At 35.3% G+C, this 21,461-nt stretch overlaps 4 protein-coding genes across 7 annotated transcripts; 2 read left to right on the forward strand and 2 right to left on the reverse strand.

Annotated features, from left to right (window-relative positions):
- Positions 1 to 56: 56 nt before the first annotated feature.
- Positions 57 to 4,724, forward strand: sirt4 (sirtuin 4). Its single transcript, XM_079627865.1, has 4 exons — positions 57 to 183; positions 1,990 to 2,482; positions 3,368 to 3,662; positions 4,188 to 4,724. The coding sequence occupies exons 2-4, from the start codon at positions 1,998 to 2,000 to the stop codon at positions 4,338 to 4,340; spliced, it is 933 nt and encodes a 310-aa protein (XP_079483991.1). The 5' UTR covers positions 57 to 183; positions 1,990 to 1,997; the 3' UTR covers positions 4,341 to 4,724.
- A 764-nt stretch (positions 4,725 to 5,488) lies between these two features.
- Positions 5,489 to 6,405, reverse strand: cUnh1orf74 (chromosome Un C1orf74 homolog; the record flags this gene model as incomplete). Its single annotated transcript, XM_079627866.1, has 1 exon — positions 5,489 to 6,405. The coding sequence occupies one exon, from the start codon at positions 6,403 to 6,405 to the stop codon at positions 5,605 to 5,607; it is 801 nt and encodes a 266-aa protein (XP_079483992.1). The 3' UTR covers positions 5,489 to 5,604.
- A 307-nt stretch (positions 6,406 to 6,712) lies between these two features.
- LOC307006657 (man(5)GlcNAc(2)-PP-dolichol translocation protein RFT1-like) lies at positions 6,713 to 14,333 on the forward strand. Of its 4 annotated transcripts, XM_079627848.1 has the most exons (14): positions 6,965 to 7,207; positions 7,306 to 7,391; positions 7,471 to 7,590; positions 7,927 to 8,116; positions 8,213 to 8,314; positions 8,421 to 8,555; positions 8,643 to 8,721; positions 8,804 to 8,854; positions 9,390 to 9,520; positions 9,608 to 9,752; positions 9,877 to 9,982; positions 10,692 to 10,941; positions 13,101 to 13,224; positions 14,193 to 14,333. In XM_079627848.1, exons 1-14 carry the CDS (start codon positions 7,145 to 7,147, stop codon positions 14,279 to 14,281), a joined length of 1,671 nt encoding a protein of 556 aa, XP_079483974.1. In that variant the 5' UTR covers positions 6,965 to 7,144; the 3' UTR covers positions 14,282 to 14,333. The 4 variants fall into 4 exon arrangements, with proteins under 4 accessions (XP_079483971.1, XP_079483974.1, XP_079483972.1 ...); XM_079627845.1 differs by lacking the exons at positions 13,101 to 13,224; positions 14,193 to 14,333 and adding an exon at positions 11,036 to 11,918 and having other exon boundaries at positions 6,713 to 7,207; XM_079627846.1 differs by lacking the exons at positions 6,965 to 7,207; positions 7,306 to 7,391; positions 7,471 to 7,590; ... (7 more) ...; positions 9,877 to 9,982; positions 10,692 to 10,941 and adding an exon at positions 12,897 to 13,027.
- On the reverse strand, positions 13,877 to 21,207 carry ruvbl1 (RuvB-like AAA ATPase 1). Its single transcript, XM_079627859.1, has 11 exons — positions 20,796 to 21,207; positions 20,341 to 20,427; positions 20,132 to 20,264; positions 19,206 to 19,357; positions 19,011 to 19,100; positions 17,705 to 17,854; positions 17,555 to 17,618; positions 17,261 to 17,459; positions 15,619 to 15,721; positions 15,424 to 15,515; positions 13,877 to 15,234 (listed from the first exon to the last, which is right to left on the reverse strand). The coding sequence occupies exons 1-11, from the start codon at positions 20,934 to 20,936 to the stop codon at positions 15,075 to 15,077; spliced, it is 1,371 nt and encodes a 456-aa protein (XP_079483985.1). The 5' UTR covers positions 20,937 to 21,207; the 3' UTR covers positions 13,877 to 15,074.
- Between the last annotated feature and the right edge of the window lie 254 nt (positions 21,208 to 21,461).

The following is a 21,461-nucleotide window of genomic DNA, read 5'->3' on the forward strand; positions in this document are numbered from 1 at the left end:
TTCAGCAAATAACACAGATGGAGACATTTCAGCGTGCCAAAAAGCGAGGGCGTTCATTAAACCACATTTACCATCATGCACTTGTGTAACAACACGGAAGTGCTTTTTTGACGACCGCTACAGCTCCTGTACTAATGTTTACGAAATAGAAGACTTTTGGTGCTGAGGATTTTAATAATACAGGTACGTTATTAAATTAAATTAGTTGTACATCTGAAAAATATGTTAAAAGTATAGATTCGCACGTGGCATAATGTCATTGTATGTTTATTATTGTCCTAGCTACTTGACATTTAAATCAAGTAAGCGTTATACAACGAGTTGGTCACATACATTCCACCTACTTTTTCGAGTTTTACTCAAAACAAACAGCCTTAAGACGTAACAATACTGTGATTTAACTGATTCGGCTAGTTTAATCGTTACGTTAATAACGTATAATTAACTTTATGGTCGAAACCCATTGAATGTAATGGACAATATGTTCAGTAATGTTTTAATAATGAATTAATTCCATACACTTGTGTTATGTTGCGGGTCAATTTGACCCGTTTCGATTTTCTAGTTGTTGAAAATACTGGTTAACCTATGTTTTTTTTCTTGATATTTTGTGACTTTTTCTCATTTAACATCATGAACATGCATGCAAGGTTTCAACATGCTGATGTGTTTTGACATATACAAACAAAATTACTATTACGTTCGTGATGTTCGCGGGTCAATTTGACCCTCATATTTTAACGCTCTAAGGCAACTGTACCGACCCAAAATAATAACATTTATTGGTTATATTTTGTTATTGTGGCTTTATACTACCTTATGAAGCTAAAAAAGTATCTTGTCCATATTTATTTCAATACAGAAAAATATTTTGTTAGCCAGATTGTAAAAATTAGCTATCATTTATTTTTTCAAGCTACCTGAAATAAAATTAAACCTTTGTTTTTTTTCTTGATATTTTGTGACTTTTTCTCATTTATCATCATGAACATGCATGCAAAGTTTCAACATGCTGCTGTGTTTTGAGTTGACATATACAAACAAAATTACTATACGTTCATATTATTACTAATAGTGTCATTTTGACCCTCATAGACAGCTATTCAAAAGAAACTGTACAGACACAAAATAAAAACATTTATTGGCACTTGTGATGTGAGGTGTGCCCATCCAAGTGTGAGAGCAAAACCAGCACCGTGTGTGAAGTGCAAGAAATTCATATGCAGAAAACACACACTTGCTGTGTGCTCATCATGTCAGAAGTAACTTCTTGACTTTATGAAATGAGTCTACAAAACAAAAGTTGAGCCAACTTAGGAAAAGTAAACATTATTTTCATTATTCAGCTAAATTTAATTTATCAGTTATGATGTTCTAAGCATAAAATGTAAAAAAAAAAAAAATGAAAACGTTAAAAAAAAAACAGTATACTGTTAATCAATAATAATAAAATTGTCAAAACAAAACCGTTTTAAAAAATGGTTAAAAAACATTTTCATAAATCATATGTTCATATATTTTTTGTTGTTGTAATGTTTGACAAATGTTTATATTAAAAGTTTACAATTTGTACCTGAATCTTTGTTGTTTTTCATAGTGTCATTTTTGAGGAATTGTATTGAATCCAATTAGGGTCAATTTGACCCGAACCATAAGGGGTGTACACAGAAATCCAACATAACACAAGGGTTAAGGCTGTGCACTTTTAAGTTTCATAGTCAACTATTAGGCTACTGTTAGTTTACAGACCGATCTTTGCTCCAGTAATGGAAGCATGCATGTTATTTTTTTTTATTATTTTTAATTTATAAAGCATATATATTAAAATGTATTAATTAATTATACACAACTTAATTACCTGGTAGTACATATTCTATATTTCAGACCACAACATTTAATGGTAAAATTGATTAAATGGTTGACAAAATATTGTGCAGAATATTGTGTTGTTGATAAAGAGTTTGTTTTTATCTGCTGTTATATGAACAGGTCTGCAGATGCTGTTGCCATGGAGATCCCTGCCTCCACACGTGGCAGTGGGAAGATGTGCTTCTACAATACAAGCTAGTGTACAACGATTTGTTCCTGCAAGTGGCTCAATTGACTCCAGTGCTTTGGAACAACTCCAGGCCTTTGTGTCACAGGCTTCACGGCTGTTTGTAATTAGCGGTGCCGGACTATCCACTGAATCTGGAATTCCAGACTATAGATCAGAGGGTGTGGGACTGTATGCACGGACTAACAGGCGGCCTATGCAGCACTCAGAGTTTGTGCGCAGTGCAAAATCGAGGCAGCGATACTGGGCACGGAACTACGTGGGGTGGCCGCAGTTCTCTTCACACCAGCCTAATTCAGCACATTTAGCATTACGGGACTGGGAGGAAAAGGGAAAATTGCACTGGCTTGTCACTCAGAATGTAGATGCCTTGCACTTAAAGGCTGGACAACAGAGACTTACCGAACTTCATGGATCTACACACAGGTAACTAGGTCTGCACAAAGGTCTACACACTAACAGTCAAGTCACCTTTATTTCTCTAACGCTTTATACAATGCAGATTGCTTCAAAGCAGCAAATAAGAAAATAACAGAATCAATGATGCAAACTTAATCAAATATTAGACTAATTCTAATTCTGCTGTAAAGCAGCTATAAAATAAAATATTATTCAGCTCAATAAATATATTGATAACGTTTTATTTATAATGCATCTTTCCCAAGCTGAAGGTAATACAGGCATAATGTGATGTTGTATATATACTATAGAATAGTATTGGACCAAGAACGGAACCCTGAGGAACACCTTGAGTGAGAGGAGAAATGGAAGATTTGAAGTTGTGAATAGAAATAAATAATTGTCAATTAGTGAGATATGATGTAAACCATGAAAGAGCTCAAGTCAGTTCAGTTCAGTTCAATAACCGTGTGAAATTCATCAATTATAAAACCAATTAAATTTCAGCTGTAAAGCAGCTCTACAAAAAACAATAGTGTTATCATCCAGCTCAATTTAGTTCAAGTTTTTTTTTTATCCGATACTGTCAGTGTAGTCAAATCGATGACACCACAGCACAGCACACCACACCACACGCTTAAAGTCAGCATGAAACAAGTTGCAATAGTCTATTATGACATATATCCGAGTGAAACGGCTTCTCAAACAAGAAAAATGTATGGTGGGACTTTCCATCAGGAATTGATTGTCGTTTTCTATTGCTGCAATCTCATGTGAGTGACAGGTTGATCCCGAAACCTTTAAAAAAATATTTCATGGTGACTTTAATGATCATTGATTACACTGTTAAAAGGGATGTAGAGTTTAAGAGGAAAAAATCAATATGTTCTTGCATATTTTTGTTTCGCGTAGGGTTGTGTGTTTGGACTGCGGCCAACTGACTCCACGTGCCGAGCTCCAGAAGCGTTTTACAGCTCTGAACCCTGGCTGGGAAGCAAGTGCATGTGCTGTGGCCCCGGATGGAGATGTGTTTCTGGAGGATGAGCAGGTGTTGAACTTCAGAGTACCTGCATGTGATGCCTGTGGCGGTGTACTCAAACCTGAGGTGACCTTCTTTGGTGATGTAGTGAACCGGACTACAGTTCACTTTTTGTATAACAAGCTGGCTGAGTCTGATGCAGTGCTTGTGGCTGGATCTTCTCTTCAGGTGAGTAATGTTTCATCAATATCAAAAACATTTACTATGCACCTAGAACAGGGTTACTCATTCCTACTCACTAGAGTGAAACCCCCAGGATTATAATAGTTAACTAAAACTATACAAATGTGCATTACTTGAAATAAAATAAACATTAACTCAAATTAAATAAATATAAAAAAATCAGCTTGTTGCAAAGGTGCCCGTAAATGAATGAATTGCTTTGGATCTGCTAAATGCATAAATGACAAAAAAAATGCAACAAAATTACTAAAACTTTAAAATAAAATTAAAATGGAAACTATATACCGGTAAATAAAAGCTAATTCAAAATGTTAATAAAAATATATATAATAATATCTTGTTCTCATTTTCAAATAAACTAATTAAGAAGTTCTTAAGTAGTTGGTTCAGGTGTGTTTGACTAGAGTTTGGACAAGTTAATGAGTATCCATGACCTATAGATAAGGCAATCTGTTTATAATATTTATAAACGCATAATATACACATATAATATTTGTTTTCCTTTTTCAGGTTTTTTCTGGGTACCGCTTTCTACTCGCTGCTAGTGAAAGAAAACTTCCAATAGCGATGGTGAATATAGGACCTACAAGAGCTGATCATCTCACTGACATCAGGGTGAGTGCTCGTTGTGGAGAAGTGCTGCCAGCCATTCAACTCAACTGAGGAACGGACTCTTTTCCTTGAAGCTCTTCTGAACCTCAACACTCCATCCACAGCTCATCACAAGATTACTGGAACATAGTTTTGGTTTGGTTCTAGGCTTCTTGCATAATACAACAGATCTCTACCTCAAATTACTACATTTATAATATTCACACATTCTTGGTTAGTTAGCTAGAGTTTAAAGTACAATACAGAAAAAAGGATTCTTAATGAGCTATATGGATACAACTTCTTGTTTTTATATAATAATGGCAGTTTTGTTAAATATATTAATCACTATTATTTATATATTTTGATTATGAATATAAATATAAGTGAATGTATCAGGATGTTTTTAAAATGTTAATAATTTGTTCTGCCTGACAATAAACCTCAAATCAAACCAATTGTATTATAGCATTTTTCACAAAACACATTTCAAAACGATAATGTGAAGGTTTATAATATCTTCATGCCTATCGTCACATTTTGCAGATTAAAGCTGTGCAATAATATAGTTTACATTTTATGATGATATAAACAATCAAGCAGTTGAGATTTGGTATAGTAGTATATATAGTACACTGTGTGTATGCAGATAAAGTCGGAGTATGAAAAGATAATTTATTTTTACTTTTTTATACATTAGTGTGTACTGTATATTAGCACTGATGATTGTGTTTAGTACCTGTATCCAGTTGTACTCGAACCAGGGTCTGAAGCCCAGTAGGGGGTCTCAGCAAACTTTCAGGGAGGCCCTCATAAATAAATAAAAACACACAAAAAAAACCCCACTATGGCCTGGTTTGACAGACAGGGCTTAGATTGAGCCAGGATTAGGCCTTAGTTCAGACACTGACATATTTTAAGATAAATCAGTGCAAGTTGCTTTCAGTCAAACATGCATTTTAGTCCGGGACTAGGTTTAAGCCTTGTCTGTGAAACTGAGGGTAAAAAATTCAAACATTAAACTGATATTTTTGAGTTTATTTTTTATTTAAATAAGAAATACAAATCATATATAGAAAACTATATATATTAGTTTGAACAAATGGCTTTGGAGTCAAAAAGGTTGAGATCCACTGCCTTATTTTATTGTTACCAACACACATTAGTATGTTGTTCGGTACGAAATCTACAGACAACAGAAATGATAATGAAAATATGTGTGGTGCATGGAAAAATAAATTAAACGAATAAAACATGAATGTAATGTTTCTGATAAAATACATATTTACAATTGTAACTGACAAAATAGCAATAATAAGAAACAAATCAGGTTTATTCAAAGGGTCACAGAGGGCAAAGTGACAGCATCCCTAGAAAAGCATAGATCAGTAAGAACTGTCTGTTTGTTAAATCTCTCTCTCAAATGCTCCGTCCACTGTTGCATATGACTTTGTACTTCTGACCACAGCTCCTCAGGAACACTAAATGAATAAAGACAACAGTGATGATTTATGTCATGTATTTGCCATGTGATCCAAACAGTGCACACCACCAGTGGTGTCATACAAAGACAGTTCCCAAATCCCTTAGTTTGGTCAAACCAGTAGGAGGCTGGATAACCTAACAGGATTCCAAAGAGAGTACACAAGTTCCAGTCATTATACAACTCCTCTCCCAACAGAATCACAGAGGAGCCTTTGTCCATCTCATTCCTGAAGACTCCTGAAAGACTTTTGATCATATCCTCAGTTCTCTTTTCCAAGCCAGCCAAGACAGGTTGTTTTCTTGAGGGACATACGTCAATCAGAAGGAGACTTTTGCTTTTGAGCAGTTCATCCAGGTGGGACTGAACAGTGGCAGGGTTAAAAATGAATGTGTTGTCATCAATGGACAGTATCCGTAGTGAATTGGTAACAACTCCAGACTCTTGCAGTGAACTGAGGAACAGGTGAAGCTGTTCTGGAGATGCTGCATTACTGTCGTACAACAGTGCAGGTTTGACGCCCAGATCCACAGCCATTATTTGAACAGTCACGTCAAGACATGTAGACGGAGATAAACGTTTCTTACGAAGACACAATAACTTCTGTGCGGCCGAAATTAGCATTTCTCTGGCAAACATTGCGCCCCTTTCCATGGACACATATAATTAAAAAAATATATTTGTTGACAGCAGGACACACAATATAAATTGTTCAGCACTTAATTAAAGAAGGCTCACATTCTTGCATTGGTCAGGTAGTAACGTTAGTGGTGTTGTTGAAAGACACATTTTTATCGACTCGGTGTTAACGAATCGAGTAACGTAAATGGTTCATTGAATTGTTCATAACACAAAATATTAATGTTGCATACTGGCAGTGTAACCTGCAAAACGAGTACTGGACGATTTTTTTGTTGTTGTTGAAGGCGATTCAAAAGATTCGAATCACTGGGATGAATCAAACCCCCATCAACATCCTGTAAAAAGTTTAAACAACTTAAAAGTGCTTCAAAATACAATTATGAAACAAATTGAACTTGAACATAGATTTAGTCTCGGTTCAGTGTTTTATTAACATTCTGAATATTTGTAAAATAACGCGTTTTTTTTCTTTCTATTTTTTCTCTCAAACAAAGCCTTATTAGAGTTAGAAACGTCACCGAAATACACGGACTTTTATTTTGAAATGTCTGTGAAACGGAAGTATATTTTATTTAACAACTTGTACAGTTGTGAAATACCATGTTAAATACCAAATGGCTAGTAACTACCAGAATCATAGTAATAATATCTGTACAATGAAGCGAATGCAGCACTTATTTTTCACCGGTGAATTTCGGTGATTTTGTTGTTAGTGATATTAAATAGTTGTGTTAAGAAAGTAAAGTTCACAATGGGCTCAGAGGATGTTCTCAAGAGTGCTTCAACACTGGCTTCTTATAATGTCCTGCTTCAGGTACGATTAACCAACGTGTACGCATACTGACACTAAATACACCTTAATTAGACACATATAATAAAGTAGTATTCCTCTTGAAATGCTTTATATTTCAGGTGATGTTTCGAGTGTTGACATTTATCTTGAATGCATTTACTTTACGGTTCGTGTCCAAGGAGCTAATGGGCGTGGTAAATGTAAGGTGGGTTTACAGTTACACAATATAAACTCGAATATTTGTTTGAATGGGCCACAAACAGCAACGTTTGCTTTTGTTACAGGTTGATGCTGCTCTATTCGACACTGGTGTTTCTGTCTAGGGAGGCGTTCCGGAGGGCGTGTCTAAGTGGTGAAGGGGCGGGGCGTAACTGGAGACAGGTCATCAACTTGTTATGGCTCACGTAAGTACAAGAAATGAAATATTAATAAAAATAAATGAATACTTTATCATTAATCTTTTATTGCTACCTGGCTGCTAAATCTCATATTCATCATAGTTCATTAAGACCCCTTTATGTTCATTTTCATCCTTTTGTTGAAGCCATCTGCTTGCCTTATTTTAACTTATTTATTAAATAATCACGTTTAACAACTGAATTCGTGGTAAACAACTACATTACCCATGATGTTGTACGGAAATTCCAGCAATTAGAGATTCACAGACAGCAAATTGCATAAGGAATATTTCCCCTAAAAATTAAAATGTTCTTTCTTTGACTCTCTTCTCAAACTGGCAGATTTCCTCTGGGGTGTGTGTGGGGTGTGTTATTGGTGTGTGTGTGGTGGTGGGTGCTCCAGGCACCTGATCCAGAGTCCATCCCGCATTATGTTCCCGCTGTTGGATTGTTCTGCCTGTCTGCACTTACAGAGCTGCTGGCTGAACCTCTTTGGGTTCTTGCACACGCGCACATGTTCGTCCGTTTGAAGGTGTCAGAATCTGCCTTTCATATTTCAAATTGCACTTTAGAATCATTGTAGATTGAATAAGATGAAACTATCTGATCAAATGATGCATATTCACAGGTGATTGCGGAAAGCTTAGCCATGATTGCTAAATGTCTTGTTACGGTAGTGTTGGTGGTCTCAGCGCCTCAATGGGGGCTCTATATCTTCTCTGCAGCCCAGGTATGTACCGTGTCTTTGCATACTGAACGTATACAACATCTATAGTTTTCGGTTGCAATGCTTTTCAGTTTTTTTATCTCAATTCTGTGTGTTTTTCATTTGACAGTGTGTCTATGCAGGGTTTTTGCTCCTTTGTTATGTGTTATACTTCGTCCATTTCCTTGGCTCAGAAGAAGCAGAAAAGAAATTGTTCCCTATTCGTCACATAACAGACCTTCTGCCATCAAGGGTGGATCACGAGGTGTGACTTCTTGTACAACACAAGGTCTGCTGCAGAATTTTTCTTTCTAGTGTAACAACTATGCTGTATTTTTGTTTTTGTTTTTAGCCACTGCTAAACTGGAAGTTGACCACACTAACCTGGAGCTTTTTCAAACAGTCATTTCTCAAACAGATACTTACAGAAGGTAAGTGCCCATCATGCTCAATTCTGTAGTACTAGTAGTAGTAATTGTTTAAATGACGTTGACATTCATTTTGATTTTATAGGCGAGCGTTATGTAATGACGTTTTTGAATGTGCTTAACTTTGGAGACCAGGGTGAGTTTGTACATGCATAAACACAAGCTACACTGCCTGGCCAAAAAATGTTGTGATGCTATTTCTATCAAGATGTGCATACATTTTTGGTCAAGAAAGATCTTTTATTGACAATGCAAGAGTCTTGCAGTCTGGAAAGTATCCTCCAGCACATCCCAAAGACTTTAAATTAATTTAAGGACACCAATTCATGTGTGAAAATGATTCCTCATGCTCCCTCTCAACCATTCTTTCACAATTTGAGCCTGATGAATCTTGACTTTGTCATCCTTGAATATGGCCATAATGTGTCTTCCTACATGGTTGTTTAAGAAATGAAAAGCTACACACTCCATAAATTAGGGTTAGAAGAACTGTTGCCAAACATAAATCATGCTAGATACATAATCACTTCAATCACACTATGATCCCATCATAGACTCTTAAGCATTTGCCTGTTTAAATCCAAACGGCGACTTTTTTTTTTGGCCGGGCAGTGTATTACATTTTATTAAATGTTATACTATTATAGAAATCACATTTCCCTTTATTACAGGGGTTTATGATATAATAAACAATCTTGGCTCAATGGTGGCAAGATTTCTTTTCTTGCCCATTGAGGAGAGTTTCTATGTGTTCTTCGCTAATGTCCTGGAGCGTGGACAAGATGTACGACATCAAAAACAAGTCAGTATCTGTTTATGGTCATAACTTTATTTAGTGCAGCCAGCCAGATGTGGGATGGATAATTGTAAAATGCTGATTGGTTCACAGGAGGAAGTTTCCATGGCAGCTGAGGTTCTGGAATGTCTTTTGAAGCTGGTGCTTTTGATTGGTCTGATCATCTCAGTTTTTGGTTATGCATATTCTCATCTAGCACTTGACATCTATGGTGGGGAGCTTCTGAGCAGCGGAGCCGGTAAATCACAAATTAGCTTATACTGGATACCTAATTTGACTAACTTTTCAGTTCAAATAAATACATTTTTATTTGTGTATGTATGTGCCATAAAGTTTAAATGGTTTGTTTGCGTATTTTGCAGGGCCAGCTCTCCTACGGTGTTATAGCTGTTATGTTCTGCTGTTAGCTATTAATGGAGTAACAGAGTGTTTTGTTTTTGCTGCCATGAGCAAAGAGGAGGTTGACAGGTGAACAACACATAATTACTATATATACACTACTGTTCAAAAATTTTAGGTTTATAAAATTTTTTTTTACTGTTGTCAAAAGAAGTCTCTTCTGCTCACCAAGGCTGCATTTATTTGACCAAAAATACTGTAAAAGCAGTAATATTTTATATATCTGTTCTCTATTTTAATATGGTTTAAGATGCAATTTATTCCTGTGATGACAAAGCTGAATTGTCAGCATCATTCAGTGTCACATGATCCTTCAGAAATCATTCTGAAGAAATCATATGCTGAAGAAACACTTCTTATCACAGTTGAAACTGCTTGTCACAGTTGTGCTTTTATGATTCTTTGATTGGTACATTTAATACATTTTTCAAATAAATAATGTATTTTGTATTCAAGAACAGCATTTATATTTATTTAAGATATTAAAATAAGTCCATCTTCACGTTCACTTTTGATCAATTTAATGCATCCTTCCAGAATAAGTCAAGTTATCTTTATCTTTATTTTATACAACATCATTTCAAAGAAGCCTCAGTGGTAAATAGAAAAACATAATGATCAATGATGCAAACAGAATTCAATAAAAAAAAAGAAAATTGTCTTTTTTCTTTAACTTACTGAGTGTAGAATATTTTATTTAAAAAAAACATAAATAAATTTAAACATGTAATCTTCTAAGACATTGTTTAAACAAGATTCTCTCTCTCTCTCTCTCTAGATATAATCTAGTGATGCTGGGCCTGTCGGTCTCTTTTCTGCTGCTTTCTTATTGGCTAACCTGGATGTTAGGAGGCATTGGCTTCATTTTGGCAAATTGCTGTAACATGGCTTTACGAATCACTCACAGTATTGTTTACATACATCGCTATTTCCTGCAAAGTGAATGCGCACCGCTGTGGGGGCTCCGCCCACATTCTGCTGTCATAACTGCCCTTGGAGTGAGCTCTATCCTCACAGGCTTCTCAGAGGTATCGTAGCCAGCGACTCATTGTTTACATTTAAATATAGATAATGTTTTGATGAACAAATTCAAATCTGATTTGAACCCATTTTGTCTTTCAGAGCATGTTCTGCTGTGATGGTGGCTGGTTGCTAAGGCTGATTCATGTTGCCGTGGGGGCAGTTTGTCTCCTGAGCGTGGTCATCACAGTATTTCTAACAGAAACAAAACTTGTGCAGTTTGTCAAAACTCAGTTGCTACCCAAATACAGCAAGAAACTTACATGAGCTTTTACTTTGAAAACACCTAAACCTTCCCGAGGTGAGGTTGACAGTTGACACTAACATGTTATGGACCAGATTCTGCCTCAAGTTTTTAAAACTGTGTAATATTCTACAAACATATTTTGTTTTCTTAAAACAATGGGAATGTTTTCTCCAGAACACGCATTACCGCTATGTTCAGTTTTTGCTAATGACATCAAAAGAAGTTCACTTGGATGCTGACAGTTTGAAGGTTATTGTCCATACCTTATAGAATATTTTATTGTTTGATTACAGAACAAACACACAGAATAATGTAATGTAATGCAAATATATCAAAGGGTCCCTTAGTATGTAACTACTGCTCTAATGTGCCTGTCATTCCTTCATCTCCAATAAATATATTACGATTATTTGTCTTTTGAACATTAATGCTTGTTTTAATGAGCCATACCAAAGGTGTACATTGACCAAATATTTTGTAACATTGTACCTTTTACATAACATACTAGATATACTATAGCTGTATAAATCAGTGGTGAACTTTGTATAGATGGTGTGTATGCATAAAATGGTTATGTAATACATTTAAATGGTACTGGTTATGATTGTCTTTGAAAGACTGGAAAATATAGTCTACTCTTCTAATATTTGGGTACAAATAAAACTGTTTCCTGAATGTACTGTTTTGTGACTTTGATTTACATACAATAATATTATCTAAGGTCACAACGTTTTTTTTAATTATTATTAAAGAAATTAATACTTTTATTCAGCAAAGATTTATAAAATGGTAACACTTTATAAGGTCCCATTTGTTAACATTAGTAAAATGCATTAGCTAACATGAAATAATGTTATGTGCAATATAAATGTAAGTGTTTATTAATCTTCATTAATGTTAGTACAAATATAATTGTTCATGTTAGTTCACAGTGTATTAATTCATGTTAACAAATAGGCTACAACTTATTTAAAAAATTTATTCGTAAGTGTTAAAATTACCATTGACTATCTTCAAAGTATTAATTGTTAGTTTGTGTTAACTAATATAGTTGACTAATGTTAACAAATGAAAACTCATTGTAGTGTTACTCATTAAAAAATCAGATGTGACAGAAAATATTTTTACATTAAAGATTTCTATTGAAATAAATGTTCTATTAAAAAATATATAAATTAAAGTTTCTAGAAAAACATTAGCCAAATGTTTTCGACATTGATAATAGTAAGAAATGTGTCTTGAAAACTAAATCAGTATATTACATTGATTTCTGAAGGATTCATTTGACACTGAAGACTGGAGGAATGCTGTTTGAATGGTTTACAAACCAGTGAAAACGACTAAGAAAGTTCAAACATTAGGACAGCTGTAGGTATAAAGACTTATCAATGGCAAGTCCTAATTACCCCTCCTTAAAAGTATGTCATTCTAATGGAATACGCAAGAGAGACAAATTAACATTCACAAACAAGCACTTAGCAACCCTCAAAACACCAAACAACAACAGTGTACAAATAAACACTTGGACTCCAAAATGAGCAATAAAGCAGATACAAGACACAAACCATAAACTGTTTGCATTTCTGAGCTGCTGGAACTAATCGAAGTTCTGAAGATGTCATCCTTAAATAACCATGTGTTTATCCCTACAAGAACGTGACTGATTAAATGGGAGGAGGAACCGTGTGACTCATGCTTTGGCCAAAGGAATTATGGTCCATTTGGGATTGGACTCGGCAAGGGAAGGGTGTGTGTGTGAACGTGTATAAATGCACATCAAGTATAAAACAGAGAAGCTTAAGAGTTTAAGACATCACAACTGATTTTCAGAGTTGACCATGTCTCAAGTAAGAGAAAGAAGAGACACTGAGAAGAAATAAATATTCTTTTTCTCATCATTCATTTTCTGTTTCTCTTCAGCAGGGCGAGGAAGAGGAAGTTAAGAGGCCTGAGGTGAAAGCGGAGGATTTGATTGGAGCCAGGGATAAACTAGCATTTGGAACAGAGGTGAAGAGCAAGACCTTTGAGGTGATGCAGGAATGCGGTGAGTCGAGTAGCAACTGTAATAATTCAGTTGGAAGTGTGACGAAATGTGACTGAATCCTAGTGTCCCTATTTTTGGGGGGGCCAAGAGGATAAAGAAGAGCTGTGTGTGAGTGTGTGTGCATTTTATAGTGTTTCCACTCCATATATAGCAGGAAGTCAGAACACACAAACACAGAGAGGACACTCCGCTAGTCACTCTTGTTGTGCAATGTTTATTGTGTCTTATGTGTTTATATTGACTAATTTGTGTTTCTGACTTTTATTCCTGAAAATAGTCCTTGCATTTTTATTAGCCTTTCATAATCTCGACTTTAAGATTCCAGTGGTAATATTTATTTTACAATGTATTCATTTATCTCTATTGTAGAAACAAACTGTCAATGTTACCTTGAATATGAAAATGTTGCCAGTATGACATTATCGAAGACTTAAAAGATTGGGTAACACTTCTCAATAAGGTTTAATGCATTAACTAACAATAAGCACTTCTATAACATGTTTTATTAAACTTGGTTAACATTAGTTAATTACAACACAACTGTTAGTTCATGTTAAGGAAGGCCCATTAAATATCAGGCCCATTAAATATTAACAACCTTTGATTTTAATAATGTATTAGTAAATGAAGTGAACAAACTAAGATTAATAAATGCTTTAAAAGTTGTTTATTGTCATTAGTTCATATGAACTAATGTTCACAAATTAATATTATTGTAAAGTGTTACCAAAGATTGTGTACACTTTGATAACTTACATGTGAGGTTCGTATTTTACAGTATATATTTAATGTTTTTTTCTCTTCTTAGTCATTAGTTCAAATTTTTGTGTTCTGTCAGTTCAAACATGTATATTTTAAATAAATTGAGTGCTTTGTATTGAGGTAACTGAAATTCTAATGTGTAGGATGTTTTATGTAGTTTGTATTATTGTGTATTCTGAATATCTGTGTCTTTGTATCTTTGTTAGAACAAGCTGGGAAGGTCGCGCCATCCGTCTTCAGCAAAGTTCGCTCAGGATCAGAGACTGCCTTTAATAAACCCAGCAAGAGAAAGTAACACTGTGGGACCATACACTCAATTTTGTTTCACTGAATCCTACAGCTAAAAACATGTTACGGTGCATTTCTAAATGAATCTACCATAAAGCATTAACATTGAAATAACAGTATATTTGATTTTAACAGTTATCTAACTCACATGTCAGTTGTGTCACAACAGCACAGCTAAACAATATTAGTAGTTTTGAGACTGAACACCATCAAATTTATTTTTCAAAAAAAAAAAACTCCAACCTCCCCTACCCCAAATTTAAAAAAAGACTTTAAATAAATAAAACTGAATAGTACTTTGACAAATATCATTGAATGCTACTTTTATCTAAACTGAGTCAGACACCTGAATACTACCAATTTAGTTTGGTAAAAAAATAACATAATTGTTTGTTGGTTTAGTTTTATATTAAAAAGAAGTTGAATATTGGATTTTGTGTGGAAATTAAATATGTCACAATAAAACAAATTCAATTCAAACCCATTTATATTTCAAATTACTATCAAAAAAATATTTATTTTCAAAAAAAGGAGAATGGAGAACTTATCCTACAGGAGAATAACAAAAGTGGGGGATAAAATCCGGTTGAAAGCATGTTATTAACAAAGAGACTGTTTTCTTTCCTGTTCTCATTTGATATTTGTGACTAACAGCAACTGACACAATTAGGTAGAACAATACAGTAGGAACAAGCCATGGCTTGGCACATCTGTCATACTGTTATAATACCATGACAAATGTGAAATAATCAACCAGTTAAGCAAACTATAGCAGGGTGTATAGAGAAAGCGAGAGAGAGTTATTTCATAAACTTAGTATGCTGATCTTGTAGGATCTTTGCAGAGGACTTTGCATCATAGAAGAGTTCATTGATTTCTTCCACGTGTTCTTTTTCGACTACTTCCCTCCCCTGAACTCGTGCCAACAGATTGGCAGGTGTCAGCAGCTGCACTGCATATCTGCATACAAGTTACACAAAGTTAAGCCAACATTACATAACCAAATTGTGTAAATTATACATTTATAATAATGAATAAGTGAGAATGCAGGTAGCAAGGTACAGGTAAATATGACAGTTCAATCGAATCTATATTAGTAGGATATAACGTTATGAATGGTGTGTATATTCTCGTAGTAACAAGTATTACCTGAGTGTAGTCTTAGTGCCGATCTCTCCAAGGTGAGATAAAGAATCTTCGCTGATGTTGAGGCCCTCTGTCTGAGCTCGGATCTTTATGATCTAAAGAAACATGCAAATTTAACAAAAATGAGTAACGTATATTTAATCTTTTATACATCTTCGTTTTTAAGGAGCTTATTTTGACAAAAATGTGTATGCACACCTGTTTCATTTCTTGAGGAGTGTACAGCATAGTTCTGATAATCATGACTCGATCCAGCAGATCCAGTGGAATCCCGTGAGGAGAGCTGATGTCCTCTGTCCCCCTAAAACAGAATTATGCATATCTGTAAACTTGTCAATCAACTACATAACCAATCAAATGGATCATTCTAACAGTTGGTCGCAGCAAACTGCAAATCAAATTAATTCCAATATTGTTAAGGTTTATTAAAATACATTATTAAAAATCAAAAGTTGTAACTGTATTATTTAATGGAACTTGGCGAACATGAACTAACAATTAGAGCTATTTTTTAACTAGCGTTAACAAAGAATAACTTCTGTAACAAATGTAACTGTTGCTCATTATTAATGTTCTCATTAAAGGCGGGATCAGTCGTTTTTGAAATATGCTGTTTGGAAGTTAGTCGGTCAGAAACAACAACAAACGTGTAGCCAAGCAGCATTAGGGGGCGTATTACGGTGGAGGAGAGCGAACGAGCTAGAGGGAGATTTGAACTGAAGAAAGACTGCAGAAATAGAGATGAGACCATACAAAGAGAAAAGCTCAGAAGAAATCACTGGAAAATAAAGGGTAATGTCTGGGCAAGAGCTTTAGCACCCGTGTTAATATTAGAAATGCTGTCTAGTACTGGAGAGAGTGAAGCGGGAAGGCCTGAAAACAGACTCAACATGCGAGTAACACTGGGTTTGAGTGTCATTGTGTGTCTGGAGCTGCTGTGCTGTTGGCAACTAACAACCAACTCTTGTTTGTAGTTACTATTGTGTACTGTACGTTCATTTTTTGTGCTTTCTTGTCATTCGTTCATCATCTGCGCTTTATTTTTCGTGAAGCATTATTCAGTTGCGCTTCTGCTACGATAAACAAACATCCTTTCTTGGATTGCCTGCGTAGCGTAGGCCAGTTATTCAGAGTCGCGCTGACTGCTAGTGAATGCGGTGTTTAGCGTACACTCGTCTCGCTTGCAGGGGGGTCGGGCTTCGAGACCGACTTGGAGTGTGAGTTTTGGAGGCGGAGCAATGAAGAAGGGATGTGTTTGTTTGGGTTGATTTCCAATATCAACATTGGCCAACAGCATATTTCAAAAAGACATACCCCACCTTTAACTAATGAGACCTTATTGTAAAGTAATAACTATTGTTCTTTATAATTCTTGCACTTTAATCTGTTTGAGAACATTGACATTCTAATCTTAAGGGTTAAGATTGTCGGTTGTCGGCCAGGAAAAATAATCTAAATGAACAAAATCCTCTCATTACAATTCTCAACCAGATTTACATATAAACTCAAAAACTTGAGAACATGAGCTTAGTAAGACCTGATAGTTTATATTGATAAATGGCAAGTAACGATCGTACACCCACATTTCTGTTGTACGTTCGTTTTGTAAATGAGGGAGAATAACTTTTTGTTGTGCACTTTGATCTTTGCAGACCTTTTACATTCACTTTACACACAGCATTAAAGGTAATATTCGAAAAAGCATACGGTAATAGGGGCACTTTAACTAATTGAACTTTATTGTAAAAGTGTTACCTAAATAAATATCCTACAATTTTACAAAACTGTGACAAAGCTATTTTACTTTAAACATAACCTACGTTTCCCACCAAAAACGCACCTGATAAGGCAGTTTCCTCGATTGGATGCAAACACTACAATGGGAGCGATGGAGCTCTCCAAGGCTCGGTGCAGGTAGGTAAAACACTCAATGTCCAGCATGTGAACTTCATCAATAAACAGAACACCAGGAACCAGCTCTGCCACACCCTGTTCAATGTATTTATTCACAACCTTATTGATCTCTGCTCGCAGTTTATCTGTATACAGAATACACAAACACAAAGAAATGGTTAAACATGGGCTCATTAAAAATCCTACTAGGGTTATCAGTATATAATATTAACCATGTTACCTGTGATTTCAGTCTTTTTGGGTTTCATCAGTTGACCCATCATAGAAAGTAAGTCCTGGCCTCCCTAGAAAACACAATACACTGAGATTATTAGAATCATGGAGATCCACTTAAAACGCTGGATAACAGGATATGTTTGTGTGCACGTACCTGAGGTCTTGCATTAGCAATATCCAGGTCATGAAGTGTAACATCCTGAATGATCTCTTTCTTCTTGTGAACATCGCCTTTCGGTAGCGGTACATACTCTTCCGCCTCCAAATCAAACTCTGTTGCAAACGTGTCACATCTTCCCTGCCTCTGCAAACCAAAAACAGAAATACTAATGAATAAACTCAATAAGAGCCTTGAGATATGCTTGTCACTTATTTACAAGGGAAGTGTATTGCACTTTATGTAGTGTGGGATTACATTTATATATATTTATTTAAAAACTATATACGTGTACAATACCATTTAAGTAGTGTTTGGAGTCACAAGATTTTTTTATGTTTTTGAAAGAAATCTCTTATGCTCACCATGCAGGTTACACTTTAGTTTAGGGTCCAATTCTCACTATTAACTAGTAAGGTAGTTAAGTTTAAGTATTGGGTAGGATTAAGGGATGTAGAATATGGTCATGCAGAAAAAAGCATCAATATGTGCTATATAACTACTAAGATATTTTGAAGAATGTCGGTAACCAAACAGTTAACTGGTCCCATTGACTTCCATAGTATTTTTTTTCCCTACTATGTAAGTCAATGTGACCAGTTAACTGTTTGGTTACCGACATTCTTCAAAATATCTTCCTTTGTGTTCAGCATAAGAAAGTAATTCATACAGGTTTTGAAACAACTTGAGGGCGAGTATATGATGACAGAATTTTCATTTTAAAGTGAACTATCCCTTTAATAGTAAGAATTGGACCCTAAAATGAAGTGTTACCACTCACCAATGCTGCAATTATTTGATAAAAATACTGAAAATTGTGAAATATTATTATAAAGTAATATAGATTTTCTATTATAATATATCTTAAAATGTAATTTATTCCTGTGATGGCAAAGCTGAATTTTCAGCATCATTACTCCAGGCTTCAGTGTCACATGATCCTTCAGATATCATTCCATTATGCTGATTTGGTGCTCAAAAAACTTTATTATTATTATTTGCAAATGGTTGTGCTGCTTAATGTTTTTGTGGAAACTGTGATCATTTTTTTCAGGAATCTCTGGTGAATAGAAAGTTCAAACGAACAGATTTAACATGATCAAAAGTGACAGTATAGATTTTTATAAATTTAATGCATCCTTGCTGAGTAAAAGTATTACTGTCTTTCAAAAATATGTAAGACAATCTTGTCTTTTATACCGCTGCCAGACTTCCTGCCCACCTGCACTGACAAAAGATTACTTCAACATGCCAAGCGCAGATATAGGCCGGAGAGAGAATGGTTAAGCAAATCCGTCCATACCTTGACTGCCCCACTGTTAGCCTCGATGTAGATAACATCACCGACCTCCACTCTCTCCTTCTGCAGACTTTCATAGATACTGGGATCCAGCTGCATAAGCATATCAAACACAATGAGATATAACTTATAACTTTAAACAGATGTATAACAGATGCTGCTTTTTTACATGAAAGCAGCACTCTTTCACTTCCTTACCTTCAACTGTTTGGTGCCCTTTGCCGTCTTTAAACCAATAATGACATGACTGATAGTTTTGCCATAGCCACCCATTGGGTTCTCCGTCTCACAGGGAGTGAGTTCAGTGACCTCTCCTTCATACACCTCTTTAGTCTCCTTGATACGCAGACCTGAATGCACAAACAAAATAAGATTTTTGAAGAAATTTAGATATAAAAAAAGAACAGAACATGTAAACAATGCTAACTAATTACTAGTGGATCTATCAATACATTCTTAAACACCAACAGAATCTGTTATATTAAATACTTGAGTCTATACACCTGCTCATGCCAGTATATTTCTGTCAACGTTGTAATAATGTGTGTGCGCATGCATGCCTATCTTACTAGATCACACAGTCCACATTGTTTCAGATGCATACTGTCGGTCTAATATCAGACTTTAGTAACCATGTTTCCATCCACCTATTTTTATGAGAATTTTGGGATATCGCAATTAAAAAAACTCCATGGATGGAAACAACAAGATGCTAAAGATCCACATGAATTTAAAAAAATGTGCATGAAAAACTTCCGATTGCAGCAACTTTAATTTTTATTAGATATTTTGTGCCAATTTCCCAGGAAATTGTTCTCGATTTTGTTCTCTTGAACACATGGGATGGAAACTTTAGTTTTCAAAAGTGCTTTATTCACAAAGGTTTTATGCGATATTCCAGTTATGCACACAAGATAAATTTGCAGCATAGTATGGAAATATAGCAAGTGTGTGTGAAGAGTTACTAACGAGTTAAAATTGCATTTCACTGTTTTTTTAAATCACAATTTACCTTTACTACTAAATGTATCTCCTAAAAGAAATGAATAAATGTATTGTATGATGTTTTTACAGGTAATAACTCTTGAAGTAGACAAATATAGGTTCTTTGCACGAGATCTCACCTATGGCTCTTCTGAAGTTCTCCATCAGCACTTCAGTCTTCTTGATTTCTGATGAATACACTTCACTTCCCACCATAGGACAGAACGGCACTTTATTTCCCAGTTCCTGTGCCATGGCCAATGCCAGAGCAGTCTGTGGGGTACAGAAATAAAATTAATAAACCATAAACACTTTCACAATCAACAGCTGTGAAGCTCTTAGTCCTTACCTTGCCTGTTCCAGGTGGTCCTGCCAGTAAAATAGCTCTGCCAGCCATCTTTTTGGAACGAATCAGCTCTACAATGATGCCACAAGCCTAGTAAAAATGTAAGAATTAGGCTACTTTTTTATATAAAGAAACATTTAACAGCTAAACAGGGTGACCTTTTATACATTTGTAATGTCAAATGACAAAATGGCAGGAAATTGTTACAAATATTAATAATCTCCAGGATCTGTTATGATCACAACAATATAATCTTAGTGAATGTGAAATATGCAAATGCATTTTATATGGCTCCTACTGACACATACCATTTAACGTTATCAGATATTTTGTATTCGTTCTTTACAAATAATCAGCTAAATGCAAATGATCAAATGCAATAATCAGCGTATTCAAATGTATTGATTCCCCATTCGAAAACTGGAAAATGCTGAAATTGATCCCTAGGTTAACGTTACCTCTCTAGCTGTCTCCTGCCCCACTAGTCCGGACGCGGACTGTTTAGCATTACCGGCCTCATCCAGCCCGAGACCCTTCACATGGCTGTGAGATGCGATGCGCTGCGTCTTCGTTGTGCTTTTCACCTCTTCGATCTTCATGTTTCTTATTTGTTAATTAAACGCTCTAAAACGTGAGTAAAACAACTTCAAGCCTATCTCATGAAAGGCCGTTGAAATCAAACACAAGAGACCCGCGTTTCCATGTGGGTAACCAAGGCGATTTGAGGAAGTACCGCCCCTGAAACGGGGTTTAGCCGTTCTTTGTTTCGATAGGTGAACTTGTGGAATCTCTGCTTAATCATTGGATGCCGCTAATGTCTGTATGATCACTGCGAACACGCCCCTATTTTCCGTTTGTGCTCCATTTGAAATGTTGTACTGGAACAAAGATAATCGCTGTAGGTTCCACAAATCTCTTTTTCTGTATGAAGTGTAAATAAACTCCTAATTATGTATTAAACATGTTGTAAATTATTTAAACTATTTTACTAGTTAATAAATTATTTGATCCACGAGGTATGTTTCTTTTCTAAATAATAATGCTGTGAAGTGGAACCGAGTGTTCCATATGAGCTGAAATGTTTTGTCAGAGATTGTTTTTTGGTAGCACAGGAAGAACAAATG

Source organism: Phoxinus phoxinus (assembly GCF_949152265.1).
Source record: "Phoxinus phoxinus genome assembly, chromosome: 11".
In the NCBI taxonomy this organism is placed as follows: Eukaryota; Metazoa; Chordata; class Actinopteri; order Cypriniformes; family Leuciscidae; genus Phoxinus; species Phoxinus phoxinus.

What these genes read in the sequence shown, in the direction of transcription:
- sirt4 (XM_079627865.1), top strand. Translation starts at nt 1,998, where the DNA reads ATGCTGTTGCCATGGAGATCCCTGCCTCCACACGTGGCAGTGGGAAGA. An exon ending in CTTCATGGATCTACACACAG is followed by an intron (nt 2,483 to 3,367) that starts GTAACTAGGTCT and finishes TGTTTCGCGTAG; the next exon opens with GGTTGTGTGTTTGGACTGCG. An exon ending in TGGCTGGATCTTCTCTTCAG is followed by an intron (nt 3,663 to 4,187) that starts GTGAGTAATGTT and finishes TTCCTTTTTCAG; the next exon opens with GTTTTTTCTGGGTACCGCTT.
- LOC307006657 (XM_079627848.1), top strand. Translation starts at nt 7,145, where the DNA reads ATGGGCTCAGAGGATGTTCTCAAGAGTGCTTCAACACTGGCTTCTTAT. An exon ending in AGCAAAGAGGAGGTTGACAG is followed by an intron (nt 9,983 to 10,691) that starts GTGAACAACACA and finishes CTCTCTCTCTAG; the next exon opens with ATATAATCTAGTGATGCTGG. An exon ending in TCCTCACAGGCTTCTCAGAG is followed by an intron (nt 10,942 to 13,100) that starts GTATCGTAGCCA and finishes GTTTCTCTTCAG; the next exon opens with CAGGGCGAGGAAGAGGAAGT.
- ruvbl1 (XM_079627859.1), bottom strand. Translation starts at nt 20,936, where the DNA reads ATGAAGATCGAAGAGGTGAAAAGCACAACGAAGACGCAGCGCATCGCA. An exon ending in GGCAGGAGACAGCTAGAGAG is followed by an intron (nt 20,428 to 20,795) that starts GTAACGTTAACC and finishes CATTTTTACTAG; the next exon opens with GCTTGTGGCATCATTGTAGA. An exon ending in AGGGCACCAAACAGTTGAAG is followed by an intron (nt 19,101 to 19,205) that starts GTAAGGAAGTGA and finishes ATGCTTATGCAG; the next exon opens with CTGGATCCCAGTATCTATGA.